This window comes from Podarcis melisellensis (genome assembly GCF_964234715.1).
Source record: "Podarcis melisellensis genome assembly, chromosome: 4".
In the NCBI taxonomy this organism is placed as follows: Eukaryota; Metazoa; Chordata; class Lepidosauria; order Squamata; family Lacertidae; genus Podarcis; species Podarcis melisellensis.
The window spans coordinates 58,776,024-58,791,168 of record NC_138531.1 but is presented as its reverse complement, the minus strand read 5'-3'; the positions used below and the strand labels follow the sequence as shown (position 1 = coordinate 58,791,168).

The 15,145-nt window shown below is 41.3% G+C and overlaps 1 protein-coding gene across 1 annotated transcript in view; it reads right to left on the bottom strand.

The window, feature by feature from the left end:
• Nucleotides 1-3,063, bottom strand: part of SAMSN1 (SAM domain, SH3 domain and nuclear localization signals 1) — a 46,445-nt gene extending 43,382 nt beyond the window's left edge. Inside the window, exon 1 of the mRNA XM_081909124.1 lies at nt 2,963-3,063. Coding sequence (XP_081765250.1) covers nt 2,963-2,986 — 24 coding nt within the window. The 5' untranslated portion in view covers nt 2,987-3,063. The remainder of the gene's footprint in view (nt 1-2,962) is intronic.
• Between the last annotated feature and the right edge of the window lie 12,082 nt (nt 3,064-15,145).

Here is a 15,145-nt window from a genome sequence, read left to right as displayed (position 1 = left end):
TGTGGACCTCTATATGAAAGAGGAATGGGGAAACTTTCTAACTGGTGGGTTAGATTCTTAGTTTTCCCATCCCACCTATATATCTGCCACACACCTGAAAATTCCCCAGTTTTCAGTTGCTTTTGCATGACCTCAGGTGAAGTATTTTCCTTTCCCACATAGTTTGAAATCAAACAATGCAGGCTAAAGCACAGGGCTTTGCATGCATCAATGATCACCTGATCAGTAGAGCCTGCAAACCCCATTTCCTTTGCCTGTGTGGTTGGAAATCAGTTCACATGGCACAGGACTTGGTCGGTGTTGTCGATCATCTGTCTGGCAGTTTCTGAAAACCCAATTTTCAGAAGAAATCCACATTTGTAGCTGCTGATGTCATATAGGATATCACGTGTAAGGCAGGTGGGTGCAGCTTGGGGTAAATCAAATTAGAATCCCTGCTGAGTCTAATTAGTCCCACAGGACAGGTGTTCTCCATTGCTTCTAGAGACTCAATGCAAAGTTCTAAAGTCAATAACGTTCAACCAACCTACAAAGCCACACACTGCTACATTGCTACATCTCTGCTCTGACTATCCTTTCCCCAAATGCTCCCCTCACCCTGTAAAAATACCATGTGGGCGACCTTTCGGCAAGCCACCTCCAGGTACTTATTCAGAGTTCGGTTTCCTTGGAATGAGAGACAGTGGAATTTGTGGTGTCTTTATGATATAAGGTTTATTTGCACATATAAATAACTCTGTAAGACAGAGTTGTTCCGCCTCGCCTTTGGCTTGGAGCCAATTTGATTCCCTCCCGCTCTTTATTTTTTCTTTTCCTTTCTGCTCCTGCGATGAGGCTACATTTTAATATTTTAATGTTTCAATATTTTAATGTTGTATTTTAATTTTGTTTTTAAGTTGTATTCATTCAACTTGTTTTTATTATTGCTTGTTAGCCGCCTTGAGCCTGGCCTTGGCTGGGGAGGGCAGGGTATAAATAAAAATTATTATTAATAATAATAATAATAATAACTTGAGCCTATGGTGGAGGAGCTCACAGCATTAACTCCCCAGAAGGTCTTGCTTCTCCTATAGTCACAGCCTTCGAATCAAGCAGAAACCAAGTCTCTCCCTTCTCTCTCTCTCTCTCTCTCTCTCTCTCTCTCTCTCTCTCTCTCCTTCTGCCTTCTGTCTGCTTCTAGCCCAGCTCTCACACCCATTCTAAAGAAGTTCATTCAAAATCTTCAGTTCTCTTCTAAAGCCAATCAAATATGTCACAGGAAGATTCAATTTTATAATGAGCAGGTCTAGGCTACCCCATTGGCACATGCGAGTCAGGGCAACATGTAATCCAATATATATGGGACAACAGGCAGTTTCTAGCCAGCACACTCTGGCACCTTGCATAAAGAAGCCAAAATGCATGGGTGACAAATGATTTGTTCAAAATTACAGAGTTGGAAAGTACCATGAGAGTCATCTAATGCAACCCCTTGCAATGCATGTATCTTTTGCTCAATGTGGGACTCGAATCCATGACCCTGAGATTAAGAGTCTCATGTTCTACCAGCTGAGCTATCCTTTGATCTTATAATTCATTCAAAAGCTTTGAATTTGGTAATGGAATTTGTCTGAGCCAATTACCGCATTTCAAACTAAATTTTCCTGTTTTGAGAAATATGATGAAAAGTACTCAGCTAAAGCACCTTCTGTTTAAACATTTTTTATGTTTTAAACTATTTTAATTTGTTCTTGATTTCATGGTTTTATCTTTATGTAAACCACATGGATGGTTTTGTTTTGTTTTTGTTTTTTAAATCAAGGGGTGTATAAATTTTTATTAAATAAATAAATAACTATCTCTTGGCTCATGTTGTACATACAGCCACTTGCAGGGGCAAAATGGCCCAGATAATCCCTGATACTGCAATTATGTCTGCCTCATCTCAAGTGAAATGGAAACTTTCACTGATAGGTATAACGACAAGTGTTTTAAAAAAAATACTTCATTTATGTAATTCCATCTGAGGGAAATACATCAAGCCCTCTTGATCCTTAGTTTCATAGGAAATCAGCAAGAACAATCATTTTAATGAGGTTTGATGAGATAGAAGCCACTGTAAGGTGTGCTAATAGATTCTTGACCTGATCTCTATTCCAACTTCTTTGTACTCTCACTTTGTTGTTGGCTCGTTTAATGTACTTGCCACTGTAATTTACCAGTGTTCTTTTATGATGTATACAATAGAAGATTACAAATCTAAAAAGAAATGAAAACAAGATACTTGCATGTATTGAATTAGATCAAAATGTCGCTTTTAAAAAATATATATTTCTTTTCAACAAATAAGCAATGTATTCAATTAAATTTTCATGGTAGAAGCATAAATATTCACAAACAGGTAGGAAAAACTGCTTGTTTGTTTAAAAAAACACACCCTGCATTTGCTTTCACCATATGAAAAGATATTGAAACACTACAGCGCATAGACTAAAATATCTTGTGAAAAGAGCTGCATTTTACAATAGTACTTACAGTTAAATTGTGCTATCAAAGTTTTAAAACCTTATGGCATTTATATTGTGAGAACACACAATGTTCCACCCCCCCCAGGTCACACTGCAACTGCATAAGTCTCAATATTTCAAAACACCATGTTAGAAATGGAATTCAAATCGTTTCTTGAATGCATGACACAAAAAGAAACTGTTTCATCTTCATGAATAAAAAACGGCTCCACATGAACCATTAAGGGGGAGGACATCAGTTCCACAGCTACCAGACAAAATACTTCTAAATAACGCTCCTCTTTGGTTTTATTTTATTTTTATGATTTGCTTCCTTTGCTGTTCTATTCCCCTTCCCCTTACTAACCGAGAGTTTCATACTGTACACCCAACAGTTCTCTTTTTAACACCTTTAATCTCTGTCACCTGACTAAAGCTCATGTTTATAAAGTAAGGCAGACTAAGAAGAGACTTACCAGTGAAAAACAGAACAGATTCATTTTTCTCTGAAGTCAAAATTTGCAGCATTTACAAATATTATCCTCGTCCAAGGAACTGCAGCCACAGAATGCAGCTCCTTCTTGTCCTCCCCAGCTGTTTGAACATTTCTCCCTAGAGATTAGGGCAAGATAAAATCCCTGCAATAATCCACTGGATTCCCAGCCCATTATCAAATGAGACAGGATTGCCTGGGCCAGCACACTCAGTTCCTTAAATTAATGAACAATGTTTACCAACAAAACCAGATTAAGGTCCAGCAGCCTTGAATTTAATTTGCTCAGGTTACTGCACTTTTGTGATTCCAAAGCAAGCCTGACCGGCTCAGTTAGTGTCTACAGCACCTACATTCCCAATGTTACACTTCGAAAAGAGTGTCACCATTCTTCTGGCAGGGCTTCCGAAAGACACCTATTCAACAAGTGCAGCACTGTGTTTTCTTGTTAGAAAAATCATGCTTACCATGCAGTTTTCAGGACAACGGGGACATGCCAGGGGATGAAATGCCAATCCTAACTACAAATAACATATAAAATGCAACAGGTGGCAGGGACGCCAACTTGCCCTCCACATTGAGAGGACCCAGTGTCACGTGATGCATCCCGCCTCTCATCTTCACCCTCGCCCCCTATAGTTGGCACCCCTGACAGTTGGTGTTTGAAAATCTGACATTTGAAACAGTGGTGCATTATGGTGAAAAACCAGAGGGTAGAACCAACCATTTGCAAAGCCATTTAAACTTTCAATGAACTTGTAATTAGGGAAGAGGGCTGGAGATAACAGGAGTAGCTCTGTCCGGGGTGCTGTTAGAGGATGGCTGAGACAGTCAAGAGTATTGCCCTGCCTCTTCCTCACTCTCCCTCTTAAGAACTTTGCTTAAAGCCTGGTGCACTGCCAAGTGAAGTGCCAGTAAGACCACAACTAAACAACCTTAATTGCCCATATGCCTTCTATACCTTAGTGCATATTTGTGTTATGGGTCTGAGTCCTGAATAACTACCGTATTTTCCGCCCGTATTTTTCGCACTTTTCCCCCTCCAAAAATGAAGGGGAAATCTGTGTGCGTCCTATGGGGCGAATACAGGCTTTCGCTGAAGCTTGGAGAGCGAGAGGGGTCAGTGCGCACTGACCCCTCTCGCTCGCCAGGCTTCAGGAAGCTCTCCGCAAGCCTGGGGAGCCCGCGGGAGTTCCCGCAGGGCTCCCCACACTGCGGATAGCAGCCTGCCACCCGGCGCGTGGGGCGCCCTTAAGCAGAGCGCCCTGCGCGCCGGGCAGACAAGCTCTGGGGGACAGCGGGGAGGTGCAGCGCCACCATACCGCTGTTCCCCGACCTGGTTTGGGTGGGGGAATAAAGGTGAAAATGTTTTCCTTTATTTCCCCTCAAAAAAACTAGGTGCGTCCTATGGGACGGAGCGTCCTATGGGACGGAAAATACGGTACCTAGCAGTGCCCTGGAGCTCTCTGCTGCTTGGAGAAAATGTAGAAAGCTATGAGCAGTCGTCATGGCAAGGCTTCCTTCAAAAGGAAGGCTGTAGAACAGTTTTGAGCAGACTGGCTCAAAGAAGTGAAGCTTCACTTGTCCTCCATGCCAGGAAAATGTTCAGCTGCATGCCAGGAGCAGAGCAAGATAAAGAGGTGACTGTTGGACCCCAGTTGGACCCCTGTGGCTTGTTGTTTAAGAAGAGAATCTGAACACTTTCATATACCTATGAAGAAAAAGAAAAAAAAGTGAAGCTAACAACACAATCTTAGCTGTGCTTACTTAGATGTATGTTCCTCTTTGTTCAATGTGCTTACTGCTAGGAAAGCGTGCAGAATCTTGCAAATCAGTGCAGTAACCACATTCCAAATAATTGGCTTTCTATAAGACGTCATTTGAATGGCTTAGAATCCTAAAAAACAGAAACAGAAAAAAGTGTTTTGGGTAAGAGGCAAGAGAAGTGTTACAAACTAACAAAAGTGGAAGTGATATCTCATGTGTAGAGCAATGTGTGAGTGGGACCATGCTAACTAACTACATCTATGATGCCATCTGCACTGACTAGTCCCACCCACCTGGATTTTGGAACATAGGAAACTGCCTTACACGGAGTCAAACCATTAGTCCATCTTAACTCTTTACAGTCTACAGTGACTGACTTCACGCTCCAGAGTTCAGGCAGGGAGTCTTTCCCAGCACAACCCAACTAACTAATACTGCTCCTCTCAAATCTAATGATTAATAATAAATGTTTTAATTATTTCTTAATTTTTCATTAATTCTTCCCTCTTCTTCCTTTATTTTTCATGCAATAGGTTATTTTTGCAAATTTAACTAAATATCAGGGTGGAATTCAATGTAGTGCTAAGTCAAGTGTTGTTTCAGATTTCTCCTTGTGCAATTAATTCCTCCTTGTGCAATGTTTTTCCCCTCTCCTCCCCCACACCTCCCTCCTAAATCTGCTCCACCATCCTTCTGGAACAGATCTGTGGATAGTGGCAGTGGGGTGGGGGGGAGATCCCATTGTACAAGTGGAACTCACTCCGCTTGTGCAATTATTTAGTTTAATACCACCCCAACAATTTATTTCACAGTCCTTAACTGTTGCTATTTCCTCATTTTTACAATGTTGGGATACTTATACCTTTGTAGCTATGATGAAGTAATATATAAACTATTTATCACTTTTTGATCCAATTGCATTCATATATTCCAACAAAATTCTAACAGGATCCAATGGGATTTCTGCTTCAATTATTGCCTCTTCAGTTATTATGTTTCCAAATTTTGAACATTAAGACATTTCTAACAACTAGCGTATCTACCTTATGATATCTGTTTTCTTCTCCATGAAGTGATGTACCACCTTGCTAATATCTTATATAAGTTTTCTAAAAATATTTGGTGAAAGATAGCTAGTCTTCTCCAGTGCCTATTTCTCAGGGCTTACTCAAGGGTATGCAGTACCAGCACCTCTTTTTTTGTTGCTGCTAAAAAGCGTGGCACTTCCTTACACCTCTCCTTTTTTTTGGTTAAAAATGTGACACTTACTGTAACAACTTTATGGTGAGTACTGGCTCCTATTTTTCTAGGAAAAAAGCACTGGACTCTTTCCCCATATTGCATCCCATTCTCTGGAATGTCTTTATTACATTTTACCGCCAAGTTGTCACAATACTTATTTTTGTTCTTTGTTCAGTTCTAACATATATCATGGGGATCATTTTCTGGTTTCTTCTGTAATATTAGCTCTCAAAATTCAGCCCCTTTTCCTATTCTATTCCCTTTAAGACTTTCCAACAGAGTCAGTAAAGGCATTCTGCTGCTAGTTGTCAACCGTAGACAAATCAAGTGACAAAAGGGAATTGGGGGGGGGGGCAGGGACAACCATAGGCACCTCCATTTTAAATAAGAAAGTCTGTATCCCCCCCCCCAAATGATTTAGAAGTAAGAATTTCAGGAGTGAGAATCATGCAAACTTCTTAGCCTCAATGGTAACCCTGCTAAGTTGGGAGTAAGTCCTTAGAATTCAGTTCGATTTACTTCTGAGTAAACATGGTTAGGGTTGTGCTGCTTAGGTAGTTCCAAGACCAGAGCTTTCAAAACTGTGTTGCAACACATTAGTGTGTCGCACAAACACTCCCCACACTCCTCCTGGGGCTGGAAAGGGGTTAGTTTAACCTGCGGCTTGCTAGTAAAACTGAATAACTGTATCGTGAAATGATGCATGTCTAAAAAGTGTGTCACCAACATGAAAAGTTTGGAAAGCTCTGCCATAGACTTCTGTTTCTCACCTGCAGAGAATGTGCACTCACATGTGTGAGTTCCAAGATGCTGTATCTGTATCATTTGCACTTCTGGATGCCCACTTCCATAAAACATTTAAGATAGCACTGACAAAATCAGGTCAGAGGCCTTGGAACATTCTGTTCCAGAATACAAGCATACAACCACTGGCCCTGATCTATATACTACTAAACCATTTGGAATGGACCCATGGAAGTCTAACTCTTAAATGTTATTGATTTTTTTTTTAACAATCCATTTCCATTTAAACAGCTTTTAAAAATTCTGCTTCTCCTACTGTAATTGAACGTAGTAAAGAAACATTTTAATAAGTTTTTTCCCCTAAAAATATCTCATGTGACATGCAGACTATTCACTGATAGGGCTGCTCCACTGACCACCCTCCTCAGATTCAGAATTTTAGTTAAATTCAGACATTAAAATGACACAAATTTTGCTAAAAGGACCCATTTGTGCTATTTATTTCCCTGCTCCCCTTGGTTTGTAATCATATGTTGATGTGAAGGCTCTGATTCACACAGGAAATTACACATATGTGTGGTGGTACGTAAGGGTCATGGTATTGTTCCATATACCACCTGTTTTGTTGTTGTTTTTGTGCTGCCCAGCCCCACCCCCCATTGAATATACAAATGAAAGCAAGGGTTCTTAAATTGTCCAACCCCAGAACCACTGGGATGACTGAATATTACTAGACCCACCAGTCACAAAATGGTGGTGCAGTGGCAAAGAGCCCATCACAAATTTGATGAAAGCAGAGGCTGTATTTGGCACGATCAGTTGACACTTTCCTACTGATAACTAATCCATATTTGGAAATTGCCAAATGTTCTTTCCCACTGACTGAAGAAAGCAATGTTAAGGAAAACAGGACTACAAAACTGCCTGCAAAAGTGACCCTTTAAGCCAAATATTGATGTAGATGTTACAGACAGGCTACTGTTTCATTCGCTCTATCCCTACCATGAACAATAAAATCCCTTAAATTGACCTATTTTCTAAGATTTCGCAGAGCAATTGAAACCAATGAAGTTTTTGTTTGCCTCAGAAATCACACAGACACTGTACTTTTTGGAAGGTAGTAAGTATACACAGAGGGACATGGGTGGCGCTATGGGTAAAACCTCAGTGCCTAGGACTTGCCGATCGCATGGTCGATGGTTCGAATCCCCGCGGCGGGGTGAGCTCCCGTCTTTCGGTCCCAGCTCCTGCTCACCTAGCAGTTCGAAAGCACCCTTAAGTGCAAGTAGATAAATAGGTACCGCTTTATAGCGGGAAGGTAAACGGCGTTTCCGTGTGCTGCGCTGGTGCTGGCTCGCCAGAGCAGCTTCATCACGCTGGCCACGTGACCCGGAAGCATCTCCGGACAGCACTGGCCTCTGGCATCTTAAGTGAGATGGGCACACAACCCTAGAGTCGGACACGACTGGCCCGTATGGGCACGGGTACCTTTACTTTACCTTTAAGTATACACAGAGCAAGCTAAATACACACATAATATAGCACACAAAGCCTAGAAGATTCCAAACCCAAACAGGATTGACATGTAACCTCAGTTCTAAGCTTGAAGGGGCTATAAAAATTCCAAAGTATAGTTTTTCAAATGATTATCTTATGTGTTATCAAATCAATGAAAAGTGGAAACATATTGAATATAGAATATAGTTGTGAATATGTTCAAGTCACCAGATCAAATTTTCTGCTGGTGTAGCTCTACTGAATCCTAGGAAACTTGGTCCATAATTTTGTTTTGCAATTCAGAGTGAAAACTGCTAAGTTCCATCTTCAGGCCTATTTATATATTACCTGACAAAACTGATGTCTACTGTGAATTATGGATATAGCAGTCATTATCTTCCAGGAGCACCTTGAAAGCGAGATGTCTAATCTCAATAATGCAAGTTTCCTGGTTAAATAAATCCCCTGTGCTCAGTAATTCTGTGCATTTATAGAAGACATGTCAACTCCCCACCTCATCAGACCTTAAAAAACATTTTAAAGCCTCAAGGGGATTTGCATCCTCACTAAACAGAATTGATTTCTGTACTCACTACTTAGTATTCTCTTAATCACATAGTTCATGCATTTCTGTTTGGTAATGGACTGGCAAACCTCTAAGAGCCAGTCAGTTTTTTTCAGACATTTGCTGCAAGAGGCTTCCTCCCTTCACGTACTCAGCCTTTTTGTTACTTGTAATGGTTTTTGATTTTATTTTGCCTTTTGAATCATTGAGAGCATCAGTCAGTGGGGAGGGGGAGGGGAGATGACATGACTGAGACAGCTTAGACAACAGGCACCTGTCTTTCTAATCCAGTGCTTAGCCAGGTCTTGGGAAAGTATTTAAAAACAGAAATTTGAAAGGTGTTTGGAGATATTCCAACCCGCTTACTAAGAAGGCTTACCTCTCTTTCCTTAAATGTATCTTAACTAGGTTAGGATTCTCCAAGTATGTCCTTGTATGAAGGACTTGAAGGCATGCAATTTCTAATTTTCCTGACGGTGCCATTCCCCACATTGCTGTGAGAATCAATTAGCTGTATATTTAAAAAGACAAGTGGAAAAGGTGTGCATGTGCCTACCAATGAGGATGCTATGGAAAATAGGAAACTGCCTCACAAAGAGTCAGACCATTTGTTCCTCTAGCTCAGCGTTGTCATCCCTGGCAAGGGTTTCAGACAGGGCTCTTTCCCAGCCCTACTCAGGACCTTTTGCATAGCAATGAAAATTCCCCACTTCCAATTCACTGAGGGCAACAGAGATGGTGACAGACATGGAACTAGTGCATTCACCCTCTACCCATTCATGTCGTCCACTTGTTCAATAGTATAATGCCTAAATAGGGCTTCACAGCTACCTGCAGTGAGTTTAAATTTTAGCCAGGTTGTCTTTTCCAAGCCACATTGCTGCCTGAGACACATTATCAAATGAGGCCTGCTTCTCTTTCAAGACATATAGTACTCAAGGCCAGTCAATTTGCATGTTCAGACCCAGAGACCTCCCCCCTAATTAAATTCACACTTGACTCAAATTTTAGTTTGGTTTTTGGCTGAATTTAGGCCACAACTTTATTGATTACAGAAAGTGAGTGGTTGCATAGGCTCTGGTTCGACTAGCTCCCTTGCAGGCAGTGCTGACCCAGGGTTCCAGCATAGGTCAGCCAAGGTTGAACACCTGGATAGGCGGAAATCCGGGAACATCTGCCACCCAGATGTCTCCCTGTACTCAGGCATGGGCACAACCCCCTCTCAGGGGTTGACCAAACCATTTGAATCCCTGGATTCCTTTAACGGAATACCCTTCACATAGGGATGGCGAGAGCATTCTCCCATCCCTATCACCTGAACCAGAGCCTATCCGCAACCTTACAAGTTGTAACAATTTGCTACACGGCAGGCGAAACCCAAATGGCAACAGCCAATCAGCCAAGTGGGGAAAATTCGTGCTGGGCCCGTGTCCCAACGACAGATGACACACGACAGCATAGCGGGGTCAAGCGCAAAAGCCCTAAAAGTAGGGAGAGGTGGGCGGGTGTTCCAAATGCACACACTGAAAGAGGAAGCTCTGGGTCACATGCATGGGTATATATAGGTCCCTCGATCCATTTGGACTGTGCCCCATTGGCCAGACTGAACTCAACATCAAGGGACCTACCAATTGGATGTTGTGGCTGGCCAAAATTACCCACCCACAACACAGAAGGTCAGTCTCCAGGTCTCACCGCAACATGTGCCCTCTTCTAGGGAGGACACGATTTATTTTGGCACCTGAGGCACACATTTTCTCTGTTGCCTCTCATTTCCCCTGGGAGTAAAGAATTTAGAATGACTACTAGTGCTAAGGGCTTATGAGCACAATTTGCTGCCCTTCATGACACTTAAAATCAGCTGCCTGGTGAAGCTGGCTGTCTCACTTTACTTCATGGTTGGTCCAGTTCTGAATTTAACTTGACATATATGTAGGGTATGACAGCGATGGCCACCTCCACTCCTCAGTTTCTGGTGCTTAGTGATATACTTTCTCCAGATAGTGTTTTAGTAACTATTTCTGGCTGAAAATTATTAATAGACCTAGGCTCCATGGCCACAATCCTAGACAGCAGTGGCACACATGAGCATTTTGAAAGCTGTTGATGATGCCCCCCCCCCGCTGCTACCAATCAATCACCTCCAATAGTGATTTGAGACTGTACATATAATCTTTGAGTTTTTATTCTTTTGTACTTTAGTACACAGTGCATTGAGATATTTAGTGTACAATATACCTTCATTTTGCATACAGAATTTGTGCTTGATGAGGCTCTACTCTCTTATTCCTTTGTTGTTTGATACCAATCAGTCACCTAGCAGAATGGTCACTTTTTCATTTAAACCTAGCTTGTCTGTTCAGCCAGGTGATCAACTGCAGTACAAACTTTCAAAATACTTCCACCTACAAGTGTTCTACTTCCCTCTCAGCTATGGCTGTCTAGGATTTCAGCTATTCTTTTATCTAATATTTTTTAAAGATCATCATGACATTGGATAGTGATTCCACAAGTTAATTGTGTATTGTGTGAATAAGTACTTCTTTTTGTCTGTTATGACCCTACAGACATCTTTCTTTATTGGGTTGTGGATTATGGGAGAGGAGAAATTAAGAATTGTGTGCCTTTGCTCATGTTCTCTTCAATCAACTTTTTAAAAAACTAAAAAAGCCCCAGTCTACTTAACCTTTTATCGTAGGATTGATTCTTAGCTCACTTGATTTTAATTTCTCTTTTCCCGTTCTACAATAGTTCTGCTTTTGACATGGAGCAACCAGAACTATACACAAAATTTCAAACGTGGTCACATCATGGATATTACATATTTTAGTATTAAAATCATGGCACTTGCCATTTTATCTTCTATCTAGTGCCTAATAATTCATAATGTTGACTTTGGCTTTTCAACTGCTGCACTTCTTGGCATGTATTGGGAGAAAATAACTTTTAACAAAATGGTTGTGTGAATTACCTCAGAGTCAAAGGTTCATTGGTAGGTTATATAGTGAAACAATTGAGAACTACTGTGCTACAGTAACTATAGCAAATAAAGGGGAGCATTATGAAATCAGTACATTGTTGGGCTTTGTGTAACAAAGGTCCACTCCATAAGTCAAAGAAAATGCATTTTTTGGCCACAGTCCAACACGTAGTTAACTGTGGTTAAGCCCATTCATGAATTAAAAATGTGCTCAGTTCATTTCCAGAGCATCTTGTACCTCAATGCTTCAACCTAAACTCAAGGAGAAATAAAAGAAAGCAGCTCTGGAGGATGAAGTGGGAGAAGTGGGACAAGCTTACCAAGATGTAAAAAAGCTGCAGACACTAAGGCACTTGAGACCAAATACTTTTACATCAAAGTATGACCCACTCCCTTTGCTGTTATTTTACCATAAGCCTTCAAAGCTGAGCTCCTTGGAATAATATGACATTTTTATCCTGAATAACCAAGACAGTGCCAAGAGTTTTCAAAACACTATTGAATCAAGATGTGACCCCAAACCTATTCCGTTTAAACGCACCAAAGAAAATACTTGCTCAGGTGGATAGAGATGCCCATGAATAGCTTTCAGACATGCAATAAGAACCACTTCTGACATGGCCATAAGTACCATGCCTTTTTCGAACTGGGCTCCCTGACCATTATACTTCAAAGTGTCTGTATCAACTTTAATCCAAGTACTGTGATATGACTGGGTTGTGGATCAGGCTGGAGATGATTAAGTATTAAGTGATAGCACTATAGGCAAAATGAAGAGAGCAAGCAGTGAAGGTGACTTTCACCTTAACTGGTCATTTTTGTGCTTTGAAGTATTTTTGAATTGTTCAGCAGTGTGTGACCTGATACAACCTTAACTCTCACTGAACGCATTATAAGTGAAAGTCAGGTTGACGGGAAATGATGTGTTCATTATTTTTATGCTGTAAAACTGGCATAAACACTTAGATAAATCAAGGTTTCAAAACATAAATTATCTTTTAAAGGAACTTGACCCCAAAATGCCTGCTTCATTCCAAAATCTTTAGGGTCTGGCAAGTTATGTTTTCAGCTGGAATAAACTAGTTTGCGATGTTTGGCTTGCTTTGTATTAGTAAAACTCTGGCAAAGCAACAATTTACTTTCATTTTAGTTATAGACTATTATTGCTAATAAAAAAAACCCTCACACTTTCCATCTTGTTTAATGTATAAGCAAGATAAATTGTTAACACTCGACAACTCCCCAGGCAGTAATGAATGACACAGTTTTCTCTGTTATCCCTGATAACGTTTAGGATCCGGAAAGCTGCTTAATCCTCCTTCTACACATTCCCATCTGTGCTTTACAGCCAACATAGTGAATTACTACATTCTATACCACTGTTTTGGGCACGATTTCATATTTTTAAAGCCTAGATAATTCAAGTCCGCAGTATATGTTTAATATACTGCAAAAAGGTAAAATGCCTAAGAAAGCCTAGGCAAATAAAACTGTTGCATTTAAGAGATAGATGGAGGCTTTCGAGAAAGTAGAGCATCATAAACATTGATTGGAATACAGTGCTAAGCCAAACTAATCACTTTGTTTTCAGAAAACCAGCATTGCCAACTCAGAGATAATCATTCATTATTTGTAAGCTATTTCAGTGCAACTGATGCTGACAAATATGGCTGGAGAAAATATTTTAATTATACCTTAAGTGTCTTACCACCTCTACCTAGCTGGCACATTTACTCCACTTTAATGTTGTGGCTTCTTTCTTCAGTTTATTTTAATAACATTTTCAGCCTGAGCCTAAAACCTGCCATGCTGGCCCATGTGCTTTGGATGATGGGTGCATAGCATTTTGCCAGCATTGCTGCAAAATATTAGTTGCAGCCAGTCATATAGGTGGAAGTGCCTATGTCAGGGTTGCCAAGGCTCATTATTGTGAGAAGCTTGAATTTGGCTTGCTTTTCATATAGTTCTTTAGGTGTGTTTGTTTCAGGGTGTTTTATCAAGGCTTTTCATCTAGTGCTCATTGCCTCACACTGATTTGAGAAATCATTGGATGAAATATGAAGGGTATGTGAGTTACATGGATATGTTATACCACTTTCCTCCGATTGTGAGGCAAAGCCTCTCCTCCTCACAGAGGGGAGGCATTGTGAGCGGGAACCGTTCCCGTGGCAGCAGCGGGGCGTGTTTGGCCCCCTGCGTCATCTCCCTGCTGCCGTGCCATCCCCTTGGCTGGCCAGCCAATAAGGCTGGTCTGGGGGAGGGGCTTAGCCGCATTGAAGCAGCCACAGCAGCCTCCGTGCCTCATTCAGCCCTCAGAAGACAACAGATCACCCGCCCACCCGCCCTTTAGGCTAGGTTCATGTTTCTGACCTTGCTATGGACTTTGGTTGGTTGCCCTGGTTGTACAGGGGGCCTGATAGGAGTTTTTATCCATTTGGCTAATTGGCACCAGCCTCTTGGTTTTTCGCCTACCTCGTACCAATTTGTCACAACTTTTCCGGTATTGGCGGTTAGAAATTGGAATATGTGTTGTGCTTTGGTGTGCGGTGTTTGGCCACCACCTACCCCGCCCTTTGTAGGGTATTCTGTTAATGGAATCTGGCGGTCATGGATCCTGTCCGATGCCCTGTCGGTGGCTAGGGCCATGGCACGACCCCCCGTGGCATCAGGGGAAGCTTCCAGTTGTATTTGCATCAACAAGCTCCTCCCACTGTTTTTAAGGTTAACAAAGACCCCCCTGCTGCGTGAATGGGGTCATGTATAGGTTGTTTTATCCAATGCCTAAGCCAATACCACTCACATGCAGTAACCAATAAAAGTTGTGGCCTTTTTTCAGCCCATTAACCTAAATTCTTGCATCCTTGTCTCTTCTTTACCACCACACGGGTTCAGTTCCTTGACTTATAAACTAATCTGAGAGAGAAAGAGCAACTGCCCCAGTGTCACCTAGTGAGCACTGTGATGGAACAGGGCTTTAAACAGGTCTGAATCCAACATACTGGTGATTACTATACCAAACTGGCACTTGAATATCTGCAGCAATCTTTGTTTATTGTTACTTGTGTACAGTAACAATAAACTAGATACAAGCAGAATGGGAAACAATGCTTCTTTACATTCCTAATTTCCACACAATGGGTTGGAAACCTACCTACTCAGGAGTTTGCTCCAGTGAGCTCAATGAGACTTAACTCTGACTAGACATGTGTTGAATTCAATGAGAGCTATGACAAAGTGCTCACATTGGTTTTAGTAGGCCCTACATGTGGCTAATTTGGTCTGTCTAGAACCCCCAAATCCAGAACATGTCAGTAAAATTAATACCCTTTCTGGAAAAACACACTTTATTATTGGAAATGCCTGTCTTGCAA